At 45.2% G+C, this 27656-nt stretch overlaps 1 protein-coding gene across 7 annotated transcripts in view; it reads left to right on the forward strand.

The window, feature by feature from the left end:
• Positions 1–27656, forward strand: part of LOC119178713 (ATPase WRNIP1-like) — a 208895-nt gene that overhangs the window by 17263 nt on the left and 163976 nt on the right. For all 7 annotated transcript variants that reach the window (XM_075877220.1, XM_075877276.1, XM_075877363.1 and 4 more), the window contains 2 exons: positions 830–1024; positions 2544–2770. In XM_075877220.1, coding sequence (XP_075733335.1) covers positions 830–1024; positions 2544–2770 — 422 coding nt within the window. The remainder of the gene's footprint in view (positions 1–829; positions 1025–2543; positions 2771–27656) is intronic.

A 27656-nucleotide genomic window follows, 5' to 3' on the forward strand; every position in this document is an offset into this window, starting at 1 on the left:
GTATCTTGCTGCATGTGGTGTGAACATGTGCTTTGCTGCGAAGTCCAGTGATGTTCCGTGCAGGGAAATTCTCTTTTTTCGGGGAATTTTCGCCTGTCACTTTGAGCAAAAGAGAAAAGGGGAATTTTCGTGACATTGCAGGGAATTTCAGGAATGGTTAAATTCTCCTCATGACCAATAAATAGTGGTCACAGTGTGCCTTCATCTGCTGTAATCGGTTCTGCCGCATGCACCACACAAGCATAGCCTTTGAAATTTGTTTCTGATATTTACATGGAGCGATTTTTAGTTCACTATTGCTTTTACACTTGAAACCCACAATGTGCAGTGTACTAACAGTATATGAATTGATAAAGTCATGCTTTCATTGTGCGGTTGCAGAGGCGCTATTCATGATTTGAAATATTGCCAGTACGCCAGACACTTGTAAGTAAAGTATGTCTGTGCGTGAATGGGCGTGAAAAATAGTACTGTTGCCCAGGGAAGTATGCTGAGAATTTCGTCAACGTTTGCAGGGAAAATTTTCCGAAATATGGAATGTACATGTCTCTGATGCGGAATTATTCGGCGTAGTACGGAACATCACAAGCGAAGTCAGGACACTTGCCAACAAAAAGCTGGCGTGTATACTCGAGTAGTTCTTCAAGCTCTGTACGCTGCAGTTTTTTTTTTTCATAATATTTTCAGCCTTTCTGGCAGTGTTCTGAGTGAGAGATTTTTCAATTAACAATTGAAGTACTACAAGTTATACTAGCTTTATTTGCACTGTTTCTTGCATTGCTTTTGGTGTTAAACATTTATGTCTGACCAGCATTGATTTGCTTTACAGACAACATTGGCCCATATAATTGCGAACAAGTGCAAGCAGTCATCAGATGCAAGGTTCGCAACCTTGTCCGCAACTACGGCAGGCGTGAAGGATGTCAAGGATGTCTTAGAGAGAGCCAGAAATGACCAGAAGATGTTCAAGAAGAAGACCGTGCTGTTTATTGATGAGATTCACCGTTTCAACAAGCTTCAACAGGTTTGTCACAAAAGTGTTCTGACGTTACACTGAAGCTGTTAATTTTTTCCTTATACCTTAATGTGCTTGCGGTACTATTATCATCACGAATGGCCTGTACCTTTCTATAGTGTGAAACGGCATAGTTGTGTGCTGATGCTTGATGCTGATGACCTCAGATAGATGGCGCTCACCCACAGAGGGGGATGAGCCAAGAACCGGGTGGCAGGATATTTAAATGAAACTAAAATGAAATAAAGCCAATCTGATAAATTAGTTTAGAGATAAAACTGCCAATAAACAAAAATGGTAGGGCCTGCACTCTATTCGTTCTTTTTATCTTCTCCTTCCCTCGCATGCCAGACAATCGGCTATGCCGATATGTCTGGTATGGGATGCAATACTAACTCGCATGGGCAAGGTAATGAATACAGGGAGAGACAAAGAAAGAAAAAAAAGACAAGGAAATAAAAAGTCTGACAACAGAAGGAAAAGAAAAATTTTTGGTGAAAAAAATTTTTGGGTAAGTGCCTACAAGTGGCGAATGCAATGCCAACAATAATGGCATCTGCCCTCGGTGCACTTCTCAGAGGAGTGTGCTATTCTGAACATGTTATCATGTTTTTATCAGATTGAATGGACGGGTGAAGAGAACAACACACTAAAATCAATGATGACCAAGTCCATTTTAGTAGACAAAGACCACTGTACTAATAAGCTATATATATAGCCCCTTCAATGAATGTGCTCTCCTGTTAGCAGCAGCTGTTTGCTGTGGTGGATGGGATGCCGTTCGCTGTTATATCTTCAATGAGTTAGCAGCATGGCTGCATTACTGAAATGGGACTAATTTTTTAATGCCAGTTGGTCTTTCTTACAAACTGGCGCAATTTGGGCTGTCTTCCAGTGGTGGACAAACTCCAACAGCAATAATAAAGCACAAAATATTATATCAGGAAACTCTGACGTGGTTGTGGTATGTCTGCAAAGAAACTTGTTAGTGACATTGGCATGGACATTAAGGTTTTAAGATTGGTACCATAGAGAGTATGGCAGCATGTGATGTATAACTTGCATCAACTGCTGGGATGCTCCGCAGTTACATCAACAATCACTGCAGTCGGAGTGAACACTCGAAATGTGTATCATGAACGAGTTCTACCATCTCTATAACCATCTGTCCATTTACCGTTGTATTGGTCTCTTCTTCTCAGGAATGTGATTCCTCGATTACTTGGGCTAGAATCAGGAGAAGGCAAATTAAAATAAGAATCTCACAATCCATTCTCAACAGTTGTAAGCTTGCCTTTCACTTCAAACTTGGCTGCTCAATGGCCTTTTTTGATCTCGTTAACTTATGTCTTTTATAAAAATGTTGCAATTGGTCCATTCTCAGCAACTACATTCTTGAGGTTGGATATGTACTTCTTTGTACATCTCTTTTTTTTTTATGGTATGTCTATTATATTCAACTGCTTTGCATGATCTTACATGGAACGTGTGAATGTTTTTTCTCAGTCTGATCAGATAGCTTTTGCAGGACGTCTTTCTGCCAGCTGTGGAGTCTGGCACGATAGTCCTGGTGGGAGCTACCACAGAGAACCCGTCCTTCTCCCTCAACTCGGCTTTGCTCTCACGATGCCGCATCTTTATGCTCAAGAAGCTCCCCACTGCTGAGGTAGCACTCATTCTACATCGTGCTCTGGCCCATCTGGACGTTGAGCTTGTCTTCAAGAATGACGAACCACGAAAGGACCTTCCAAGTGGGTAAGCTAGAGAACGAGGCTTTTCAATTCACGTCAGTATCTGCGTGAGCGTGGAATGACCTGCCAAAGCTTTGCTTTAGGTTCGTAAATGCTTGTTCTCTTCAGGATCTATCGTGCAGACTCTTACAAGGGCTGCGCTTCCAGTTTGGCAGCCCAAATGCCAAAAAAAATCCATAAATTTAAAGTTATTGGTGAGAACTCCATAACTACTACAAAGTGCGTAAACTTGGAGGACCCTTGAGTTTTGCCTTCAAGAGTAGAACACCCTAGCATAACCGGGCCCTCAGCACATTGTTTTCTCAATTGCTAGCCTGGCGTCTATTCTCGGCATACTATGCCTCAGCCGTGCTGTAACAAATTTCACAATTGTGCCTGTAATATTAGCAGGCTTGTGCAAATATTGTTTTGAATATTTCAACGAGTATTACTGTATTCGACTTCGCTTGGATTTGAATTTAATTTAGAAAAACTTTCGTCGAAATGAACTTTCGTCGAAATATCGTTCTGCTTGTAACCAACTGTAAATGTGGTTTCACTGCAGTGGAGACGTTTAAGCCGTGAAAGCACTCATCTAAATGCATATTAGTGCACATGTAACCTCCTGTAAAGGTTGATTTGCTGCAGTAAAGGGTGCTAAGCCGTGAAAACATATATTTTTGAGAAATGCGCACCGCTGCGAAGCCCCACTTTAAAGGCTCATTTATACCAAAGGCGGGGCGGCAGAAGTGGCAAGGCGGCAAAGCGGGAAAAATCTCCTTTTCAGGCAGTGAAAGCGGGCCGAAAACGAGGCGACAAGCGCGATCATTCCCGGAGCAATTTTTTGCTGACTGCCGAAGCTTGCCGCTTTTCGCAGCCAATCAGAATGCCACATGGCGGAGGCGCGGTAGTGGCACTGATGTACCTTTAGGAAAGCATTGCCGTCATAGTGACACATGCGTAAAAGCGTGAGGTACCCGTCTCCTCAGCCGCGCGGTCAGCCAAAGGATGGTGTGTGGTCTGAAGAGGTGCATGCACTCACTTCTTCGAGTAGCCCACTTGCTTGCTATGTCGCGTCGCCTTTGGTGTAAATGAGCCTTAAGGTTAAATGAGGACATTATCCTCACATCGTTTTATACTTTTTTAGTTGAAAAGCTTGTTATACTTGCCTGTATGCTATAAGCATAAAAAATTTTAAGACCTAACATATTTTATAGGTTCTCACTAGGGTTGTGCAATTATCAAAATTTTTTAATACAAATAAATAGCTTCAAATATGAATTGAATATTTAATAATGAAGAGGTGCAATTTTCTTTCACCAGTAATCTTTTACCTAATCATATAGTTATGTTAGAAACAGTACAATTGTTATAGTCGGTTATTATGCACAAAAATGAAAAAAATGTCACCATCTGCACTCTCCAGAAAGCATAAGGCTGTAAGTGTTGAGCTTGTGACTGTGATGTCTTGGGTTTAATCCACATGTCAAAAAAAACTTTTGTATCTTTTTTTTAATACAAAAAAAGAAAAGCTTTTGTACCTGCCATGGTGGCTAGTTAGCATGAGGCCACTGTTTGATTGTGTAACAGTTAACGCCTGTGTACTTAAGTCTAAGCATTTACTAAAACAGCCTACAGGTGGTCATGGTTCATCCGGGTTCCCACACTATCAGTCTTGGCTCGAAAGACCCCGATTTTATTGTTTTGTTTTTAATTTTCTCCCCTGTTCTCACCCGTCAAGCCACTAAAGGAAATAGGACTACTTGGGGCGTTTTTCAAGTACACAGCAGTACTTGTTATCTCTCTTGCTTTCGTTTCCTTTGTCGAGGGCTGCGCGCTCGCCATTTTCCGATCAAGAATGATGTGTTGCGCTGATAGCAGCACGATCGTGACGAAGATATACCAAGAGCGCAGAGATAAAGCGAGGTAAGCGCGCAAAGTAGATTATTACTGATGTGTGATGGAAAGGGACTTTGAATACGCCTTTTTGTTAATGGAGCCACAACTCCCGGCAGCGAGGGCACTATTTTGCCGCATCGCGACCCCCTTGGGTGCACTGGCTGCTGACGGCAGTAAACTGAAGTTGACAAACGAGTGACATTGCAGCAATGGTGTAACAAGGGGTCGATTGCAAGAGATGTTGCCGCGCAATCGCGATGTGCGTACAACGGATTTTTAAAGCCACTGTCGGGAACCCAGTGGAACTACACAATAATCCGTCCGTCACCTCACATGTGCTACCGTTAGCAACAGATATGTGATGACGCCATTGTAATATTACAGGAAGTACATGGCCCTTTACATGTTTGCCATTGTGCAAAAAAACACGTCAGCTTATTCACATGACCATATCCACTACCATGGAATCATTCCGGAACTATGAAGAGAGTATACATACTGAAGTAGCGGCATAGCTGACAGACGACTCGTCAGGCTTCGACATGTGCATGTACGTTTGTACGTCGATTCATTAGCGGAAACTGGCTTGGCTATACATGAAACGCATTACCATCGTACATCAAGCTGAGCGCGCCCCTAGCTAGTTGCGTGCAGTGCATCGCCTACTAAGCTCACTCCATCAGCACCGTGCGCTATAACGTATGCGCGTGCATTTGCCCTTGTGTAGAGATATTCTTTTTTTTCGTGCTCGCTCAGAACAGGACCGAGCAAATGTGTGAAGACAATTTTGTCGAGCCAATGCCGTGGCGGCGAGTCGCCTTCGTTTACATGAGCGATGTGCGCTTGCGGTTCGGCGCACAAAGGCGCAACTTATATGAACTGTAACAGAGCTAAACTGCTAAAACACATGTACTGCTCTGCAGGCAGTACTTAGATTGATTGAGATGTTTATCGTTGCTAGGTTTGTCGCGAGGACGTGCCGCCGCATTCTTCGGTAGCCATCATCACGCTCCCGTGAATTTCCATGCAGGCATCACTGCATTTGCGCCGTAGTCATAGTAATCACTGCATGATCTACTGAGGCTCTTATCGCAAAATCGCAAGTTCTTCGCAGTGACATGTGCGAACGACTATTCGTGAACACCGAATATTTGAGGTTGTTCAGATATTTAAAATTTTTGAATATGGGGTTATCGAGTCGAATACAAATATTACAAATGCAGTATTGGACGAATACTCAAAACTTTTGAATATTCGCGCACCCCTAGTTGTCACTTCTACCAAAATTCAAATCCTGCTACTATTCAATGTTGTTTTCATTTCCTCTGATCCAAAAAAAAAGAAAGGACTTTTGCACAGGCCTTGTTTCACTTAAAAAAAAATATTGTGCAGGTTAGTTGAATCATGACAAATATGCCAATTTGTTTTTATAATATGTGATATATACTATTTGAATTCGATACCATGTTATTCAACCAAAGTCACTCTTCACTTAGAATTCGCTTGGCACTTGAAATTCATTATTCGTACAAGCTTAAACATTAGCCGCTTTTAACTATCCTAGAATGCTTACAGCTTGTACAATGGTGCAGTGCCAACTAGTCAATAATTCTTCCTTTTGGGAATTAGCAAGGAGCCCACAATGTGTTCGTAAGGCAACATGTTAACCAACATAGCTGCTTACTTTGTTCGAATTGGTATGAATTCGTCTCATGTGGCAGCACCGTGAGCAGAATTAGGCCTCACCAGGACTCGGAGAAGTAAGCTCAATCACAGTGTGCATAGGTGCAATTCCTGATGTTTCAAAGTATGTCAAGTTCGATCGCAGGTGTGTATGAGTCGGTGGCATGGGTCGAACAACAACTTTATTGCCGATAGTGATGAGTTTAAGTAGGCCAGGCGAGTGACATCACGCTTACGTAGGAGCGACAGCTTGTGCTCGCTATCGCGGCCGTGCCAACTCGGTTACATCTTCCTTTCCTTGGAGAAATATTGGTCGCTCTGGCATGGGGTACCGACGAGGCTCATGACGTTCCCAAGTGCTTCTCCGTGGTAGTGGGGGCTCTGGAACGGGACCCGAGCTTGGCAAGCCTGAGGAAAGTGTTGTGGTAGTGTCGGGGCATGGTAGCTCTGGAACCTCCCGGAGATGTTCTCATGTGCGTCGCATTTCTCGGCCATCTTCTGTTTTTACCAGTACGGAGCCTGAAGCTCCCGCTGATCCCAGCACAACGACCGGTGACCACGTCCCTGTGTGCATGTACAACGAGGCCCTCTGACCGGGTGAGAGGGCACGCAGGTCCCGAGCACTTCGATTGTAGTAGACCTTCTGCTTGTGGAGAATCTCTTTTAGACGGGAGTGCACCTTCCTGCTGGGCAATGGTGACAGCTTCAGGTAGCAGGAGGGAACCGGGAGCAGTGTTCTTGTCTGTTGACCCATCAGCCTCTGCTCAGGTGACTTCAGAATAGCATCACGTGGAGTATTGCGCAACTCAAGCAGAACTAAATGGAAGTTTGGGCTGTTAAACGAACACTTCTTCAGCAGCGTTTTCGCTTCTTGAACTACCCTTTCGGCCATGCCATTTGCGCGAGGGTGATAAGGGCTTGACGTCATGTGGGTGACTCTAGTTCATGCAGAAATTCACGGAACTCTTGGCTACTAAAAGGGGGCCGTTGTCACTACAGAGCTTCACTGGTAAGCCGTGGACCGGGGAAACTTTTGCACACCACTTCTTCAAGTGCCAGGCTGTTGTGTATCGATACTTCTTTATTTCAAAATAAAAGAAGTAGAAGTCTGCAATTAAGGCAAACTGTTTACCACCGTGATGGAATAAGTCCATGCCAACCATTTCCCATGGCAGACTGGGGACATCATGAGACAGTAGAGGCATCTTAGTGTTTTGCTTTTGCTGAGCCTGGCAATCTTTACATGATGCTGCAACCTGGTTAGTATCACTCAACATGGATGGCCAAAACATGACACTCCTAGCCCGAATTTTCATCTTTTGTGTCCCCGAGTGGGCCAGATGAAGAAGCCGAAGGATTTCAGCTCTCTTAGACCTTGGTACGGTTACCTACCGATAAGGCCATCTTGTGCATGCATTTCTTCCCCATATGCCCAAAATGGCCTGGCACATGCTGGGACGTCCTCTTTGTTTTCTGGCCAGTCAGTCTCTGCATAGGATCGAACGGTTGACAGAGCTGGATCATTGGCAGTTGCCACACGTAGTTCCTCGAGGCGATGCTCAGAAGTTAGAACAAGGGCAATGACGTTAACATTGAAACACTCGGTTTTTCCGTCAATAACGCCTTGCTTGGAAAACGAGAGAGCGCACCAGCCAAAAACAGCTCTTTTCCTGGTTTGTACATTAGATTGATGGCGTATCGCTGCAATGTCAGTCACATTCATTGCAGTCTAAGTGGGCATTGGTGAAGTGGCGTACTAAAATTGGCGCCAACGGACGATGGTCGGTTTCCACCGTAACCTCAGATTGGCCGAAAATATAGTCGTGAAATTTTTCGCAGCCATGCGCAATCGCCAGAGCTTCCTTTTCAATCAGCGCGTACCGCATGTGAGCATCGCTGAGCGATCTAGACGAGAAAGCGATAGGGCGAACGTCTTGTATAAGAACGGCGCCAACGCCCATGTGGCTGGGGTCAACAGAGAGGGTGACTGGCTTTTTCGGATCGAAGTAGGCAAGCACTGGCGCTGTTACTAAAGCTTGGCGCAGCTCATTGAAGCTGCATTGCTCTTTTTCTGTCCAGACCCTTGATTGATTGATATGTGAGGTTTAACCTCCCAAAACCACTATATGATTATGAGAGACACTTCTGTCCAGACCCTGGCAATATCTTTGCGCAGCAATGTTTTAAGTGGTGCGGTGAGTACAGTCATTCGAGGAATGAAGCACTGCACATAATTCATCGTTCCGAGGAATATTTTCATTTACTTACTGTTACTCGGCACTGGCGTGTCCAAAATGGCTTGGACGCGATCGGGTCCCAGACTCAGTCCTTGCGTGGTGAAAACGTGTCCCAAGTAGCGAACTTGCTCCTGCAATAAGACACATTTCTGCGAGTTCAGACGGAGGTTATGCTCATGGCAGCATGCGAGCACCCCGGTCAAGTTGTTGTCATGCTCTTCCTTCATTGTGCCCCAGACTAATATGTCGTCCATTACAACCACTAATCCAGACAGGCCCTCCAAGAGGCGGTGTATGGCTGCTTGAAATATTTCCGGGGCGAAAGCAATTCCAAAAGGCATGTGGAAAAACGGATAGCGCCCGAGGGCGTGCTCATTGTGCACAATCTGGAGCTGCTGTCAGAAAGTTTTATCTGCCAGAACCCAGATGCTGCGTCCAAGGTAGAAAAATATATAGCTCCAGCTAGTCGTTGCGCGACCTCCTCTAGAACTGGAATAGGGTAGTGTTCGTACAGAATAACCTTGTTGAGCGCCATTGGGTCGAGACAAATTCTTACTTTATCACCTTTAACTACGGCTACCATATAGCTTGACTATTCTATTGGTTCGGTTACCTTGGTTATGACGTTGTGCTCCTCCATGCATTGAAGTTCGGCCTTTACTTTTCTTCAATGGCGACCGTAACCCTTCTGGCTGGCACAACAACACCGACAACGCCGGGTTCAAGCTTCATTTCGTACTCAAATTTCTTCAGCTGTCCCAATCCTGTGAAAACATCGACGAAGGGCTGCGCCGTCGGGTAGAGTTGCTGTGTCTTGACGCTATGGACGCGATAAATCAAGCCAAGACTTTCTGCCGCTGCTCCGCTGAGGGTCGCCGGCACGTTTGGCTCATTGACGAAGAAGGTTTCATGGTGCTGTTTATCGTTCACGGATAGCGAGAACTTTACTTTAAACTGCGCAGTTGTTTTGTGGCCGAAAAAACTCGTTAACGTGGCTCGGCAGGCTTCACGAGTCTTTCTCGGAAGCGACAAAACATCTTCCTTCGAAATCACACAACAGTTTGCCCCAGTATAAAGTTTGCAGACCATCGGACGACCTTCAGTGGAAACTGTCGCTGTCCACTGGTCGCTAGCGAGTGCGTCCACAGTTAAAGCGTCTAGAAAAAAATGTGATCTTCGCTGTGCAAGAAGGATGACTGCGAGCATGTTTAGGCGAAATGATTCAATCCTCCACATTTCTTGCACGCTTTTCCTGTTGCTGGGCAGCGACTGCCGTGGTGAACTTTGTAGCCACATTTGTTACATGGCTTTGTCATTCTCGCCAATGCATTTACGGCGGCAGTTTCAGCGCCTTCAGTGGTGCCACGTATTTGTCGAAACTGCTCCTCGCCTTGCTCTTGGATGCGACAGATTTCGACTACTCTTTGGTAAGAAGGGTTTTCAGAAATTAACTTCTTTTGCAGCCCCTTGTCCCGGATACCGAGTATGATGCGGCTACGAAGCATGCTCTCTTCTGAGTCTCCAAAATCGCAGCGTTGGACTAGGGTTCGCAATTCGACAAGCCAGTCATTGAAACTTTCGTCCTCTTTTTGGTCTCGGGAGCCGAGGCAAAACTTGTGGTAAGCGAGGTTCTTCGCAGGCTGGTAGAAATCATCAAATTTTTTAAATTATAAAATTTACATTGGTTGTTTCTTCTCCTGGCTCAAACTTGAACAAAGCAAACACTTTTCTAGCCTCCTCCCCTATGGTCACTAAAAGCGTCGCCGCCTGAACTTTTTTTGGTTGCTTGTTCAGCTGAGTTGTTGTGGAAAACAGTTCAAACTCACTTTTTCAGGTCTTCCACCCAAGCCAAGCGTCTCGCGATGTGTCGAGGGGCCTCGGAGGCAGCAGGAGCGTTTTCGGCAATGCAGGCAGTGTCGGCAATGTAGGCGGTGTCGTCATGCTGACTGTTTTCGACTGCCACCATGTGTACAAGCCGATGGCATGGGTCGAACAACAACTTTATTGCTGATAGTGACGAGCTTAAGTACGGCCAGGCGGGTGACCTCAGGCTTGGGTAGGAGCGACAGCTTGCGCTCAGTATCGCAGCCGTGCCAGCTCGGTTAGAGCAGAGGGGAGGAGTCATTCTGTGACGGTTTTTCTCACTAGTTCCAAAGTGGCGAAAAGTGAAACTTTTCACCACTTGGGACGAGCAGGCCACGTTATTGTAATGTGATCATTGAAGTTGCGCTTGTAGGTGCCAAATTGAAGCGTAATTATACTCTAAATTATTATTGAGCCGTCCACACAGAACGAGTGTGCATTCGTCACCAAGTATTGTAGATAGCTGTGACCTCATGATGCACAAGCAGCAGGCAAAACTGTTCCGGAGCAACGAAAGAACCAATGGCAATGTGTGCTAGAGCAACGAGGCAGATGCGCCTGATCATAGGCCTTAAAACAAACTAAACATTGGCATTTTGTACAATTGCTTCCTAAAGGAGGACCTAGCTGAAGAAAGAAACCTTAAAGGGGTGCTGACACAAAAGTTCACAGCAGAGATAGCATGCGGGATTGATTCCCGTGAACATGCATATATAATACATAAAATATCAACAGCAATATAGCTTAGAAGGCTTTTCACATGAATTCTAAAAATATTGACACCATCAAAAGTCACTTTGTAGTGACCCCTTTACTTTCCTCAAGTTGCCACGCTGTGGTCGGTGAAATGATGATGTTATAACCACCTTTTTTTTTTTGCCGCGTTTGTTCTGGCAGTTCGTACGTCTCGGCGGCTGCTCGCAAGTCCATGGCTACGACCCACATGTTGAAAGTTTTGTGTTTTGGCAACACTGCTGTCCTTTTTTCTGTTTTTATTGCTTTCTTGGTGCGGACCGTGCGGAAGTGCATCATAGCCATGTGTGCTGACGTAATTGGTGGCTTGTCATTTTCGGAGCTCTCTGTATTTAAAACAGGTTGGTAATGAGAAGCATGTAATTAATTATCTGTTGTGTGCTGCATCAAACTGTGTGTCATGTTAGGACTAACAGGCCCCCAGCAGCACATTGCAAATTGTGAGGCTAAGTGTTTTGTGTCAGCACCCTTTTAAGGTACATTCTTTTTGATGAGCCCAGCGAGACAGCGCCAGGTTGCACCATTGCACAGTGCTTCTGACTTTCTTGCAGAGACATAAGGCAATTTTAATGTTGTTTAGTTGGGTAACTGTAAGAAAATTAAGCTTGTTAATAATGTTGTAATATGTTCACTCGGTTACAAACTTTCTTTGCAGTGAACAGCCCCTTTTTGATTACTTATTTCTTTTACATTGTGTATTTATAAAGTGCACTCCAGATAAGAGACAGTGTAAATCAATAAGCTCTAATTTCTTAGGAATATAACTTATAAGGTGCTTTGCAAACCTGTGCAACTTTTTTCTGTAATTCCACTTTGAAGCATTAGAAAAATCTGAGAAATATTCTAAAATTCTTTGATTAGCTTTACACTAGAGATTCATTATTCAAATTAGCTTTGCACTCAGAATTTCGCTATTCGTACACCTGAAGTCTATGGCAGTTTATTTGGCCAGAAAAGTTCACCAGTGGAAGTGTTCCCCGTCTTTTGCCAAGGCCTCATTGACGAGCCATTGCAGTTGGTTGGGGCGTTATCACTGCAAAGGATGGGCTTTCCTAGAGTGAAGTGAGGATTTGGAATGAGGTTTCAGAGGTGGTTAATTAAACTGGCATACCACGCCTTGTGGTACTTGAACATGAGCTCTTCGTGATGAGAGTGTTGCTGCGATTTGTAGTTGTGGAAAACAACACTGGTGTAATTTTGAGAAGTCAGAACTTCTTTGTTTCTGACTTAATCATGTGCTCCTAAAGGTTTGCTAATATTTTACACATTTTCTCACGATGTCAAGAGAGTCTTATAACCAGGTTACCACTTTATATGGCCTTATGGTTCATTCGCAGTAAGATTTACTCAGCTGCGAACTTTTTTGGCAATATTGTGGACCTCACAGTGTGTTATAAAAGAATTAGACAGAAAAGGTAAAATAAAGTAGAGCAGACCCGCATTATAAATAAGTGAACAGTAAGGTGGGAAAGTTCAGTTTAAGTGGCAATGTTAAACAGTGGTAGAACTGCTGTGCCAACTTTGCTACACTGCACCAAACCACTTCTTGTGCCATCCTGTACCAAAGCACACTGTAGTGCCGAAACTGCTCCCACACTCTCTTCTGTGCCTTTATGTGCCGTCATTCATGACAGGGCATGCCCAAGCGAGCTCCTGTCATCATCATTACCTGACGTGCTGTCGTGACATTGGTGGCTGCACGAAACAATCAGTTTCGCCGCGAGGGCGAAGCAATAAATACTGTAAGAACAAATTGTAATGCTGTACGAAGTAAGGCTATCAGCTAACTCTCTTCAATCCGATCTCGCGTAACTCTTCGAAATGCTGGGAGTGTAACGAAATATGGCCATGCTTTAGAGTGCAGTGGTTTTCAGACCCTGTAATCTCAGCGCAAAGTAAGTGGACCATTTGCTGATGCCTGTTTCTTAATATTGAGAGAGTGCACGGTTCAGCGCAAGCGATCTCGCCCTTATTGTCGAAGTTTAAGTTGCTGTTGTAACGATCGCTCTTGTGGCCAAAGTTCAAGTTGCTGCCCCCCCTCCTTCCGACACTTCTTTGCCCAATGAAAGACAGGCAGGGCCTTTCCTGTCCTTGCTGCTTGAGAAGCCATCCACAGCAGGCCTAGTATGCAGGGCGATGTTCTCACTTATACTCTTCATGCAACAGGGATGGCTGGCTTGTTTAATCTATACTTCAGCAATGTTCATCGCAAGCGCTTACGCGTCCTACCCACACGTAGAACATAAGATGCACAGGCTGATATTATCGATTTGGAGTTTATATGGATTGTGACAATGTCTGTCTCATTGCTATGCAGTAAAAATGAAGATATTTGTTTTTTAAGGACGATTGTCTTTTTTGGAATACTTCAATGCAAAAGTTTTGGTCGGTCTGTCTGTTTGTCAACCAAAACGGCTGAAGTTCAGCCACATCCACAGCGCCCACCAATACAGTGAAATCTTGGTAGAACGAACACCACATTAACAAACTTTTCAGATTAAAAAACTTTTAAACAATCCTGTACCGACTGCTGATAGTTGCAATATAGAATTATTTCACTACTGCGTACTTCAGAATACCGAACTTTTCAGAATAACGAGGGCTAATTTAGTTCCGAATTATATTAACAACGGCTCAGTGCTACGAACCCATGTTCTGAAATCTGTCGCGGCCACCGGAGCGGTACGCAAGCAGACGACACAGCGAATGGACACCTTGCTTTTCGGAAAATGCACAATGGTGCACGGAAAAAAAAAACAACGAAAGGACATCTTTTTTGTTTGTTTGTTGAAACGCCGACGCTGCAGTAAAGTAAGCTAGAGGGCTCACTCGCCAGCCGGTGCCGTGCATCGTGATGACACCGCGAAAGTGTCAAAAATGTGTTTTGGTGTGCCTCCGTGGCGCAGTGCCACCGCCGCCTTAGATGTAGTGAGTGTTGGCATTGGGCCAGTTTCTACGTGTTTGGAGCGGCGGTCGGTGTGTGAAACTTTCATTCATCAGAGTACCCATCGCACCTTGCATCGTCAAACTACTGGGTTTTTTAGCGAATAGTGATGTGATTTAGCAAGCAGTAACCGTCTCACGTGGTTTTTTTAAATGCCTCTGCGGCGGCTAAACCACTGTTTTGTGCCAGGCTGTTAGACAGGTTACGTCCACGTGAAGAGCAGCACAAAGCCGTTTTTGTTCGGTGTTCCGAAGGATGCAGTCCTGAGGAAGCAATGGGAAAAAATTTGCATTGAGGGGATAAAGCTGTGGACGACATATCTGCCATGTGTGAACTTCATTTTGAGCCGAGGTATGTGCAACGGCACTACGTGCATGTAATCGAAGGGAAGGAAGTACCTATACTATGTGGGAATCTTTGCCTGCGAGAGGACGACGTGCCCACCATGCTGTTTAACTTGGCGTTGTTTTATACAAAGAATTCGCCACGAGAAAGGCCTATTCGAAAGATAAAGCGATCGGGAAGCGTTCAAGGGGAGCAGGTACGTTGTGATACTATTGGCAATACTATTGATGGCTGCGCCGTCAACTCGGCAGAAATGCCTGCCACATGTGTGCAGACAGACAGACGCACGGATGGATGCACACATGGACAGACGGACGTACGCATGCACGGCTGGATGCGTACATGGGCGGAGGTACGTACACACAGGCGGACGCTTCGCCCCACTAATCATCATTCACTGTATGAATATGATGTGATTTTTTTAATGAAATGCAAAGATTGATTTGATTTGATTTTGATTTTTCAATTCAATTCAATTTTATTTCATCCCAAGGATGAGGGCAGGCTCGGGAGAAAAGTGACGTTTTGTCACTTGAGGAGAACCCGAGCCTCCCTAATACATGGCAAGCAACGTGGACGTGGGTGAAGAAACATAGGCCATGAACATATAGGCAACGAACATAAGCCATGAGATGTTTAGCGCAGTACAAGTCGGAAGATGCACGTACAGTAATGCTATATACAGAGACTAATATGCGTAAGTAGTTCGGCACAAATTCCGAAGTACAATGCAAAATATGACGGAATACAGAATACTATATATATGACAACAATGCTATGCATAGAAATTGTGTGTACACACATTCACATAAATATACACACACATATGGAGATGCATATACAGACACATATATATACACATACATACACATATATATATATATATATATATATATATATATATATATATATATATATATATATATATATATATATGCACATATATATACACATATATATACACACACATATACATATATAGAGAGTTCCATGAATGCCTGGACCACCATTTTCTCAATTTTCACGATAAAAGCACTTCCCTAATGTCACGTGCACTGCATTTCTCAAGGATTATTTTCGCCTCCAGTAATTTATTTAATAACAAAGGAACACTAAAACATAACATTTGTCGCCCAAAATTTGTTCTACAGAATCAAGTTTACATTGATAGCCGCATTACGTAAGCCTCAAATAGTTCGCCTTCACTACTTACCACACATAAGTGCGATTCACGTGCATCTGAAAGCAGTGCATAATCCCTTGGATGTACTGACTTCTGCATGCAGTGTAAACATGCGTTGCACGAGTAGTGATGACAGAGTTTCAAAAAAAATTGTTTGCTGCAGATTTACTCGAATGAGTACTCACGGTCTTTGGTGTGTTTCGTTGAACATGCCTGACATAACGAACTAACAGCAGAGCTGTATACACCACGCTACAGTGTTCTCGAAAGTTACTGTGATTTTTAGGCACTAATAGCCAATGCACAGAGTTCGCACCAGTTGTCTTTGTGTTTTCTCAGGTACATCCGCGTTACTGCCTATGCTGCCATAATTCATGTGCATTTTCATGCAGTATATATGATAACAGTGTGCAAAAACCATAGCTTCAGTTGCGCATTATCGCCTTCGTCAGGCAGGGCCCTACATTGAAGTCACTGGTGGCGCCACCACACATGTGACATCCGGCTTCAAGCAGGCGACCCCAGCAAGCCCACTGCCCTCTTTTAGCTCACTTTAGCTGCACCTTTACAATACAAGCGCAGAGGTGAGGGGCGAGGGCGACACGGGAGGGCAAGGTCAGTGAGGCAGAGTGGGAGTTGCAGAGCAGAAAGCATGTGGGCGCGGAAAACTTGAGACAGCGAGGGAGCACAAAGTGAAACGGGAGGAATTGGCATTTCTAGCTTTTTTTTTTGTTCGGAAGATGCTATGACATCCGTGACACTTCGGGTTTTTCTTATCTTTGTCATTTCAACGCGTGCTCTAGGAGGCCTTGTCAGTCGTGTTCATCTCTTTTCAGTGATTACTCATCGTGTTCACAAAGCAAGTCGGCATTCACATTGTGGTGCTACTATAATGAGTGCATCTCCGATTGCGATGAAGAAGCGGAAGCAGTTTTTGCTAAGCAAGAAAGTGGATATTCTTCAAGAACTAGAAAGCAAAAAGCAGGCTGTTGTGGTCAGAGAACTTGGAGTGGCCTGTTCCACAATCGCCACGATCCTGAAAGATAAGGACAAAATAATGAAGCGCCAGGATCAGTCGCAACTTGCCCCTCAAGGAATCGACTGTGGCTCGATGACTTCCAGCCAACAAACTCTGCGGTGCTCACATGGTTCAAAGACGTAAGAGCCCAGAACGTGCTCATGTCGGACCCGCTGATTCAGGAGAAGGCGCTACAGTTTGCTGCGATTTTGAATGTAACAGACTTCGAAGCATCTTCCGGTTGGCTTCACCGTTTTCATTAGCGAAATGCCATCACCTGGCAAACTGTGTCCAGTGAGAAGAAGGCAGCAGATGAAGCAGCCGTGTTCACGTGGCGGGAAGAGAAGTTTAGAGAAAGAATAGTCATACAGCGTGGCCGATATATTCAATGCCGATGAGACGGCCTGCTTCTACCAACTTCTGCCAGACAAGATGATTCACTTTAGGGGGAAGAGTGCAAGGGCAATAAAAAATCTAAGGTTCACATTAGTGTTCGGTATTGTTGCAACGCAACTGGTGCAGAGAAGCTTAAGCCTCTTGCCATTGGAATGTTTGCACAAACGCACTGCATAACGAGTGTAGTGTCCCTTTCATGCGATTTACAGGGCAAACAAATGAGCCTGGATGACTCGAAAGCTCTTTATGGAGTGGCTCTGACCGTGGACAAGAAGATGAAAAAGGAAGGACAAACCATTTTAATGATAGTTGATAACTGCTTGGCGCACATCGTCAACGTTCGGCTGACTGATGTGCGTCTTGAGTTTCATCGCTCAACTGCACATCTGTGCTTCAACCCCTCAATCAGGGAATGATTAGAAGTGTCAAGGCACACTTTTGCAAGCGTTTATAAACCTGCAACTTCCGAAGTCGGCTGTCATTAACGTACAACAAGCAGCGCAAATGCTCAGCGGCGCATGGTGGAGGGTCACTTTAACAACTGTTCAGAACTGCTGGCAGAATGCAGGGCTTATGCACACTAGTAAGCAGCCAGACGACGCTGGGCAGCCACGCAATGATGACCAGGCGGAGAAAGGCAATTATGGCAAGCTTTGGAGTGAGATGACCGATCTGTTGGCCATGGATTCAGTCTCGTTTGACGATTATGTGTTGTGCGATGAAGGAACCATAACATCAGCAGAGCTGGCGATAGAAGACGTCTTACAAACCATTCAAGATAAATGCAGCGACAATAGTGTGGACGATGCCACGAACCATGAAGGTGCAAACTCGTCGCAACCTGAAGACCGTCACGAGATCATGACGGCCGCAGATATGATGGATATTGTGTGGAAAGCATGAATGTTTCTAGCGAAAAATGCCAAAGCGACCGAATCACACCACAGGAATGTGGACAAGCTGAAGGCCTCCGCGCTGCAAAGTTCGTGCTGCACACATAAAAAAAAAATCACAGACTTCTTTAACTAAACGTGTATTTTTGGTGTTTACTTGTGCATTTGTGTTTTCTCGTGAAAAACGAGTTCAAGGACCCACCATTGTAAAAGTAAGCTCTTTTTTTTGGTCCGTGGAAAGTGATTATTTATAGTAAATTTTTGGTCTTTCACTTATAACAACCTTTCACATTAACGAATGAATAGCTGTGGCCTCCTGACGTTCAATATACCGAAATTTCACTGTATTGCTCAGGTTTCTGCGCTCATACTTGCATACCAGCCAAGTCTCCCGAATTGGCCGGGAGGTTTCTTCCGTTTGTATGGTTGTCATGAAAATCCCCGGAAATTGAAATTTTTGTGCATGATCTGGCCACATTGACAAAATAACAGCTCAATCCGCTCCATGCTTTTCAAATCAACCACATTTTATTGTAAATGAATTTAAGGGGCGTTCGTCTAAACGTACAGTAGAATCTCAGTGATGCAAAACCGTGGCAAATATGAATTAGTGAAATTTTCCTGCCAAATTTTAGCATGTTTATTGGTATAGTGCCTAGAATACATTGGGCCTAAATTCGAATGTTCCCAACACATTTCCTAATCACAACAGGTGATACAAACTTCAGTATGGAAACCGTCGAATGAAGGCTGAGAACTGCGTACTCAAAGCTTCAGAAATATGCGTGCGGCCAGCGCACGCACTGTTTTTTACAGTGAACATGATTGTCGTTGCCACAACTGCTGTGGACAAAACTAGGGTCGTTCTTGACTTGATTACGTATGGCAGTGATCACACTCCTGCACCAACGACACCAAAGTGCACCAAATCAAATTCACTCTGCAATCCTGATAATATCAATGGAAATTGCGCTACACTTCGCCAAAGTCGGATTTGGAAGCGTCTATCACCGGCGATATCTACGCCAGCACATCAAAACATGTGCACCTTTTCTTGGGGCCACCAAGGTCACAATCACGCACCTAGAATTATTCCGCTGAATAAACAGTGGTCGCATGTGTGTCCTAAATAATCTATGATGCAATGTTTAGTGTCGACGCAGCTTTTGTTGTGCAAGTCCGCTTAACGGCAAAACGTGCTCTCCGCAGGTGCTCATGACGCCTAGTCCTATTGGTACCATTAAACTGTGGCAGTGATTCACCAGCAGCCGTCGTCGGTTCCTGGAACGCTGCTGATAGTTCGTATGAAGGGTTGCGCAGCACGTAACTGAATAGATTTTCACTAATGGCTTCACGCTTGCCACCAGAATACCTGTATAGTCTACTTCTGGACGTCGCGATGTAATTTTTTGTGCTTCACGTCCTCAGAAGAACACGTGAAGGATGAGATACGTTGACACTTTTTCTCTAATATACTTTATTCCTGGATATTCATTGAAAAGAGCTTTTTTTGCAATGCCTTCCTGCAGCACATTCGCGTTTGTAATTGCTGTTGCGGTGAAAGCCCCCAAAAGACCCTGCTCTTTCGAACTCGATATTGCTAGGGTCTGAACACATTTTCGCATGGTTTTTTTCTAATGTTATCTCATAAATGAAAGCATGCGTCCTGGTCGGAGCAGCTGCAATTTGGTTTTAATACGCACAGCTTTCAGTAGGGGGGGCCACCGCCTGCGGTTCTGGTGTCAGAGGGCCCACTGTGAAACGACTGCGCCCTGTTATACACATGTTTTTCGCTTTCCATGGTCAGTAGTGTGTGGTTAAAAAAAATGTAACATTACGACATTGCATTCACTGATTATTTTTTTCAGGGGTGGGGAAGAATGTAGTCGCTAACATGTGATATATCTCGAAGCATAATGAGACTGCTCATTAACTTTCTGTGCTACCAACCTCGACATCGCGTTTCGGATAACTGACAGCAGGAAAACCGCTTCGGGAACTGAAGTGATCATTGTCCCTTTAGCCCACGTTCTTTTGACTTACGCGATATCGGGTCCAAAATATTCAATTTATTACTGTCACACAAGCTCTTAGCAATGAATTCGATACCTACAAATTGTATTTCTAAACCATAAAATAAGGCCTGACGTCATCTGCGAGGTGCACTGGCAGCAAGGTTTCGATTTCGGAGGTCCGTGCACTCGCCACACGCGCATAAAACTTTCTGCACGGGCAGTGTTCGATATCCGTACAGCGACTTAGATGACGAGATCCCCAGAACACCTCTTTCACGCCGACGCACGTACAGATAGAATCAGACTTGTCTAGAGCGCCCAGCCGGCTGCTCCAGCCGCCATACTTTTTTTTTTCTTTTCAGAAATGTTTAAAGGGAGACGCCGTAATTATACCAAACATGGTCATACTGCATGTTAAGTCCTTGTGCTATAAGCTTGTAGCCAACGTGAAATAGAAGCTGCGGCCAACAACACTGTCAACAAGCATGCACTCCGCTGCTCTAGACAAGTACGATTTTATAAACGGCAAACGGCATTTATGAATAGACCTCCAAAATGGCGTGACTATGGTGTGGCCGCCTCGCTATCAAGGCTCAGTGCACACCCCTATATGGCCACTCCAGAAATCGAAGCACTTTCACCCAGTCACTTTGCATTGAGAGTACAAGGTAGAAGAGTATACCAGCTGTCTTTAGTGCCAGCCGCAATAGAGCGCACCATGCAGCGACCACACCCTTAAAGTCAAAGTTCAAATAACAATGCCCCCCCCCCCCCCTTGCGGTCCTAGTTCCTTTCTGCTCCTTGACAACGGGTGGCGTGTTCCTTTCTGCTTGAGTACCAATCGACGGCAGGCCTGACACACCGGGTGATGTTACCATATCCGTCCTTTGTGCAAAGGAGATAGGTCGCCGCTTTTATCTCTGCTTTAGCCGCGTTCGTTGCCCCTGCTTGCGCGCTTTCACGCAGCAAAACATGATGCGCGGGAGGATGTTCTTAATTTGGACAATACTCAAAACATGATGGTGACAGCCAGTAGTGCAGCCAGGGGGGGACATCGGGAACGTCCCCCCTTCCCCCAAATTTTCGTTCGCTTTGGCACATACCGCGCAAAATGACCCTTTGCCTGCCTGTTTCTTCCCCTTAAACTCAAGGTGCCCCGTGCGCCCCCCCCCCCCCCCCCCCCAAAAAAAATTAGAAATATTTCTTTCTACGCCCCTGACGATGGGAAAATCCAGTCAGGAAGGTCAATATAATTGCAATCACAATAACAACAATATGGCTGTCGCCTTCAAGTTGTCTTAGGCTAATGCATAAGATGCCCCTTGAGGTTTTTGTTTCTTTTTGCATTGCTTTTTAGATTACACTATAGGGGGTTTTTGGAGTATAGGCAGAACGCCCTAGCCACATAACACACCACTTTAAAATGAAAACAAAGTTTTTTAAATCGTTCAGTTTCAGCACAGAGAGATGAGTGCCGGAGGAGATTGGCTTTATGAGACTACTTAAATGACGTCTTGTTGCGCCCATCAATATAATCAGTTGTGAAGAAAAATAACCTTTTTTTTATCCTTGAATTCATCTTATATAAATGCAGTTGGGACTGCGTGAGTCTCTAGCATTTGACTACTGAATCTGCTAATAGCCACATGGGTGCACTCAGAATGTTATTTCATGAAGTACTATTTTATCATCCAGTATTCTATTTATTTGCTACGAGAATAATCACTGAACAAGTTTTTCCAGAATACTCAACAGCATGATATTATTTTGGCATGATCAACTGAATTAGAGAGTGCTCCTAAGATCTCTAGCGTTATGAGGTTTGCAAATAATCAAAATATTTCTAGCTCTTCACAAGAGCCCCAAAATAATTATTCATATCCTCGAATGCAAATGATCTTGCTTCTTCTTCAGGATGTAAAATTAGCTGCTCGGGATTGCTCCAAAATGGAAAATTTCGCTGCTCCAAAGTGCTCATTACGGGGCCTAGTCAACAGGCTCCAACTTTTTTTTTACACCTTCCAAACAAGCTCGGCGATTCGTAGAGTAGACCACAGTGATCACGTTTTCTGAATATACAGAGCTGCGCGCCGCGCAGAGCCTCTATTTCGAAAAACCATTCCCGCGCTCCTTTCCTACGCCTGACCAATGTTCCTTGCACGCACAGTAACGACAACTCGGCGATCAGCGAAGTGACGCAGCACGCAGTTCGTCGATTGGTCTAAACCAGGTCTCAACAGACAGAAGTAAAGTCAACGACAGACAGTTCCTGTTTCCACTTACAGCTACGACAGAGCTATTAATTCATACGAGTTGCGAAACTTCCCATAGGCTTCATGCATCGAAATCGGAACACTTCACTGACCCAGTTTTTGGGAGCGAGCAGATTGTCGTGCCACCTGTTGATCAGCACACCCACTATTATGTGCATTATTTATATTTTGTGTTGCTGCTCCTAGATGGTGCGACAATCTGCTCCCAAAAAATTGAAATCTAGAAAAATTGGTCAACTTCATATCCAGGTTTCGGAACGCAGTTTTGCTGCAACTCATTGTCGGCTGAGAATCGAGTGAGTGGGCTGCGGAGAAGCATCCGCACCGGGTGAACAGTAAACAACCAGGCATCACAGCAAGTGGAAGTGCATTGCGACTGATCAAGTTCACCGATGACGTCAATCGCTGACGTCTAGTCACATTGCCGAAGTGGGTGGAGTCACAACGGTGGGCCACGCCTTCCCCTTTCTCTGAAGGAGAAGGGTGGCGAGACCGCACGAAAATTTGAAACCAGCTGAACGCGATGCTCCAGCCGCTGTAACTTCTTTAATATAGCACGTACTCACAAAATTCTTGTGGCAGCATGTTCACGAAGTAAAAGTGCACATATTTCTTTTTACAACAATTTTTATACCTTGTGCCTGTTTACTGGCCCTTTAAAGGCCAACTCCGGCGTTTTTTTGAGGTCAATAAATCTCAATGAAATTCTCTGGGTACGTTCCTTTGCACATTTCGGTCATTTATGCCAAATTACAGTTTTGAGAAATGCGCTGATTGTTTGCAAATGAATTTTAAAGATTGCCTCGAGAAGCTCACCTCGCTTGCCAGAATTATTGGCAACACTGTCTGTGTGACATCACGTTTGGCATGTCAACGGAAATGACGGGGCCGATGGCATCGCTACTTTGGCTGCTACAGCATTTATTGTGCGACCACAAGGCTACGGCGGTGGTGTTTAACATGGGTCTAGCACAGAAAAGCTTTCTTCCTTCCTCTGTGCTCTTTGGCCGGCGCTTCGCTAGTCTGGCTTTCAGAGTTTTTATACTCCACGCCGGCGGGACTCCGGTTCTTGCCAAATAGTACGTCATAAGCAGACAGGGCGCCCGGTTTGGTTTCGGTTTCGTTATTGCCCTTTTTTGTTTATTAAAAATTCTTTTCAAATTTCCTGAGCATTTAAGCTATTGGGCTCATCACAAGAGTGTCTCAGGAACATAGAAACACCATTTACCTTGACAGGGTAAAAAAAATGCCGGAGTTGGCCTTTAATCGAAATTTTCGCTTCTACAGAGTGCCCCAAAATAGAAATTTTTTCTGCTCCAAAGTGCTCCAAAATGGAAATTTTTCTGCTCCAAATTTAAGTGCTCCAAAATGCAAATTTTGTTATTTTAGAAATTGCTCCAAATCAGCAGGCCTCGGTAGCATCACTGTGTATGGAGACGACCTCACTGACAGAACCCCGAAAGTGTCCGTGCGTGAAACGCTCAACCAGTCAAAGCAACGCTGCTTTCCGCAAACTTTGCGGGCAAAACCGTGGGATATGCGATCGTAGATGGCATAAAGCGACTTAGTTTTGAAGGAACATGCGCAGCCAAATACACGGAGATTGAAAAATGAACTGTATACCGTTACCATTGCGCACAAAACCTCGGTTGCGGCGACACAATAGCGATCTACAAGTTCCGAGGGTACGCAGCTAACGCAGCAGTAAATTTAAGGCAGTAAATACATAAAAAAAGACCAGACGCGTTTTGGTTTTCCTGTCAAAAGAATCTAGTAGTGAGCAAAGCTTTGACTTGCCCCTTTGCTGCAGCTAGCTACGCCATCCCGTTTGATGCTATGTGTCCCAGAAAGGCATCCACGACTTGCTTTAACGGAAATAGATTCTACTAGTTGTGTTGATTTTTTTAGATTCTCACCTTAGTGGGAAACCCTACCCTCATGTGTTCGGCCACTCCAAGCCACTATAAGACCGCAACACCGATGTTGGGGCTTGTGTTTGAGACCCCCTCTCGCTCTCCTTTTTCGTGATGTTTTTTGTTTGTTTGTTTGTGGCTGGTTTTTTTTGTGCCAAAAAAAAATAGGGTCAAATAAACACTGCATTCCCCCCCTTCCCGTTCTGGAAATCTCCCGGATTCAGAATCCTTGAACTTGGCAAGAATGTACTTGTGCTATTGTCGATTAAAAAGTAAATATTGCGCATATCTGAGGCACAGTATCAACACATCAATATTCTGCGGTGTTTTTTTATACTATAGAAGGCATACATAAGTAATGTTATGAACTGTAGGGTTTATTGCGCTGCGCTGACAATGTGACACTATGCTGAAAGGGCAAGTTTCCTACGCTTTGCTAAGACTAACGGTGCTGTCATTTACCTTGAAATCTACAAAATATGGCCTGCAAGATTGTGCACACATGCTGTGCGCTTGCTATAATGGAGGCCATTCTTTTGTTTTCTGAGATTACTACCGGATGGTGCTCATGTCTCACACAGCACCTTTAGAATCCCATTTACCGATTTTTTTCGTGCAAAACATCAAATAAATGTTTTAATCTATTTACTCTCTACAGACAGAAGTCTTTGGATGATATTTGCAGTCGAACATGCAAATACGGGGCCAATTTTTTGGTCCTTCATTCTGTACATGTCAACACTTTTGTTTTGTCAATGTGAGCATCAAAAAAATTTCCTCTAAAGAGAGTTTAGCTATGCATTGCACTGCTTATTTCTATTTCACTCTCGGTTTTATGTCTGCTGTGGTTGTTTAATGGCACGAGCATGTTGTGTTCCAAGCACCCCTGTGTCACGAGCGAGCCTCCGAACCCGCGAAGGACCGGATGCTGAAACTGCTTCCAGATGTTGACTCCTCCCCTTCTCCCGCTCGGCGCAAACGAGCCACCGTCGTTTCGCCCGGCAGTTCGGCCGCCGCCTCCACCCGAATAGGAATAAACTTGTTTTTAACCGTTCGAGGCTGTTAGCTTTTTGGACTACCGCGACCTACGAGTACGTCTATGGGCCGACGACAACACCGGACATAACAGTGGCGACGAGGAAGTGGATTTGGACCAACGCTACGCAACGATATTGACAAGCTACAAGCTATGGCTACGCACGGGCTCCCAAATCGGCTACCCGAATTGAACGGCTCATCATGGTCATTGTGGTTTGGATGCCTGCAATTTTACTTCGAGGCTAACAACATCACTGATGCAGCAATGAAGAGGGCCAACCTGCTAACGCTGTGTGGGGAGCAGACATACAACACAGTCTGTGCCCTGATTCAGCCACGCACTCCAGCAGCTGTTGACTACGACGACATCGTAGCAGCGCTACAAGAGCACTATGACCCAAGGCCATCGGAGGTCTTCTGTCGAGCCCGCTTCCAACGGCGAGACCAACTGGAAGGCGAAAAAGTGGCAGAATACGTAGCGGCTCTCAAAAAGCTCGCTACTGACTGCAATTTCGGGACGTTGACCGTGACAGCTGCAGCTACTGCGCAGGAGGGAGGATCGACTGCCACACCTGCTAACACCACTATGCTCCCTTGGACGTTATGTTGCGTGACCGTTTTGTGTGCGGACTGCGTGACGCAGGCCTACAACAATGCTTGTTCGCGGAGACGGGTCTCACCTTCTCCAAAGCCTACGACATCGCCCAACGAGCGGAGAGCGCCGGTCACCAGCAGAGGGATATTCGACGGAACGTCGAGCCGGTGCATCACACCAGTCAGCAGTCAGGTCATTCCACGTCTAAGGCAAAATCAAGCAGAAAGTACAGCGCTGTTGGCGATGCGACGACATGCACGATCCCCAGGTATGTCGATACAAGACAGCGACCTGCAATTTTTGCCAAAAACTGGGACACATTGAAAGGGCATGCATCTCGAAGCGCTAACAGCTCGGACCGAAGACTTCAGTGCAACGAAACAACAATGTCGACGCACAGGAGGGCCAGACGCAAGATACAAGCCGAACAGCGCTAACGTCTTCGGCACTATATGACTTAAACGCCGTTGTTAACCTCAGAACGAGACCGTTGTTAACCGAGACAGAAGATTACAACTGCAATTATGGTACACCAGCGCCCTATCAGGCTTGAGGTGGATTCCGGAGCAGCATGTACGCTCATCAGCGAGGACACTTTTCGCGCTACTTGGCGTGAGAACGCGCCAGCTCTCCAGCAAGACGACACGCAGCTGAGAACGTGGTCCAGACATTCCCTTCCACTTCTGGGCTGTGCCAACGTAGACGTGTACTACAACGGGCAGACCCATCAGCTCCCCTTGCTAGTCGTCCACGGTTCTGGATCAAGCCTTTTAAGACGAAATTGGTTCACTCCCCTTGGAGTGGTCATTGGCGGAGTTCACCACACACCCAGTTATCCGTCAGTGGAGCAGCTTCAAGATAAGTACAAAGCGGTTTTCTCCGAAAAAATACCAGGGAACAACGGACTTCCAGTCACACTGGAGCTGCGGGAGGATGCGATGCCGAAATTTTTGAAAGCTAGGTCGGTGCCTTTCGCCCTACGAACGTCAGTCGAGAATGAGCTTGACCGACTGCAGGAACAAGGGATCATCGAACCGACGCAACATTCGGAATGGGCTACACCACTCGTCGTCCGAAAGAAGAACGGTACCCTACGCCTCTGCGGAGACTACCGGAGCACTGTCAACCTGGCGACAAAAGCATCTTCCTACCCACTGCCGACACCGGAAGAGGTTTTTAGCACGCTTCGTGGTGGAAAAATCTTCAGCACCTTGGACTTGACACAAGCCTATCAGCAGGTGAAGGTGAGCGAATCAACGTCTGAACTGCTCACGATAAACACTATTAAGTGTCTTTACAAAGTTAAAAGGCTACTATTCGAAATATCTGCAGTGCCAGCAATCTTCTAGAAATTTATGGAGTCTACACTTAGCGGGATCCCAGGTGTTTGCGTCTACTTGGACGATGTTATTGTCGGTGGCGCCTCCAATGAAGAGCACACAGAACGCTTGGAGCTCATTTTGGAAAGGCTAGCAAATGCTAATTTGCGGATCAGTAAAGAAAACTGTGTTTTTGCGGTGCCTGAAGTGAAGTTTCTTGGACATCAAATTGACGCGCAGGGTATCCATCCCACTGAAGACAAAGTGCGTGCAATCACCGAAGCACGAGCGCCTACTAACAAGCAAGAACTGCAGTTGTTTTTAGGGCTATTGACGTTCTACGACCGGTTCTTAGAACATCGAGCTACAGTGGCCAACGATCTATATCAGCTCTTACAGAAAGAAGTCCCATGGACTTGGTCGCCACGCCACCAAAAGTCATTTGTGGCCCTTAAGCAACTACTTCGCAAGTCTACTGTTCTGCGACACTACGACGAAAGGAGACCCCTACTGCTAGCCTGTGACGCATCACCATACGGAGTGG

Source organism: Rhipicephalus microplus, chromosome 1 (assembly GCF_043290135.1).
Source record: "Rhipicephalus microplus isolate Deutch F79 chromosome 1, USDA_Rmic, whole genome shotgun sequence".
Taxonomy (NCBI): Eukaryota; Metazoa; Arthropoda; class Arachnida; order Ixodida; family Ixodidae; genus Rhipicephalus; species Rhipicephalus microplus.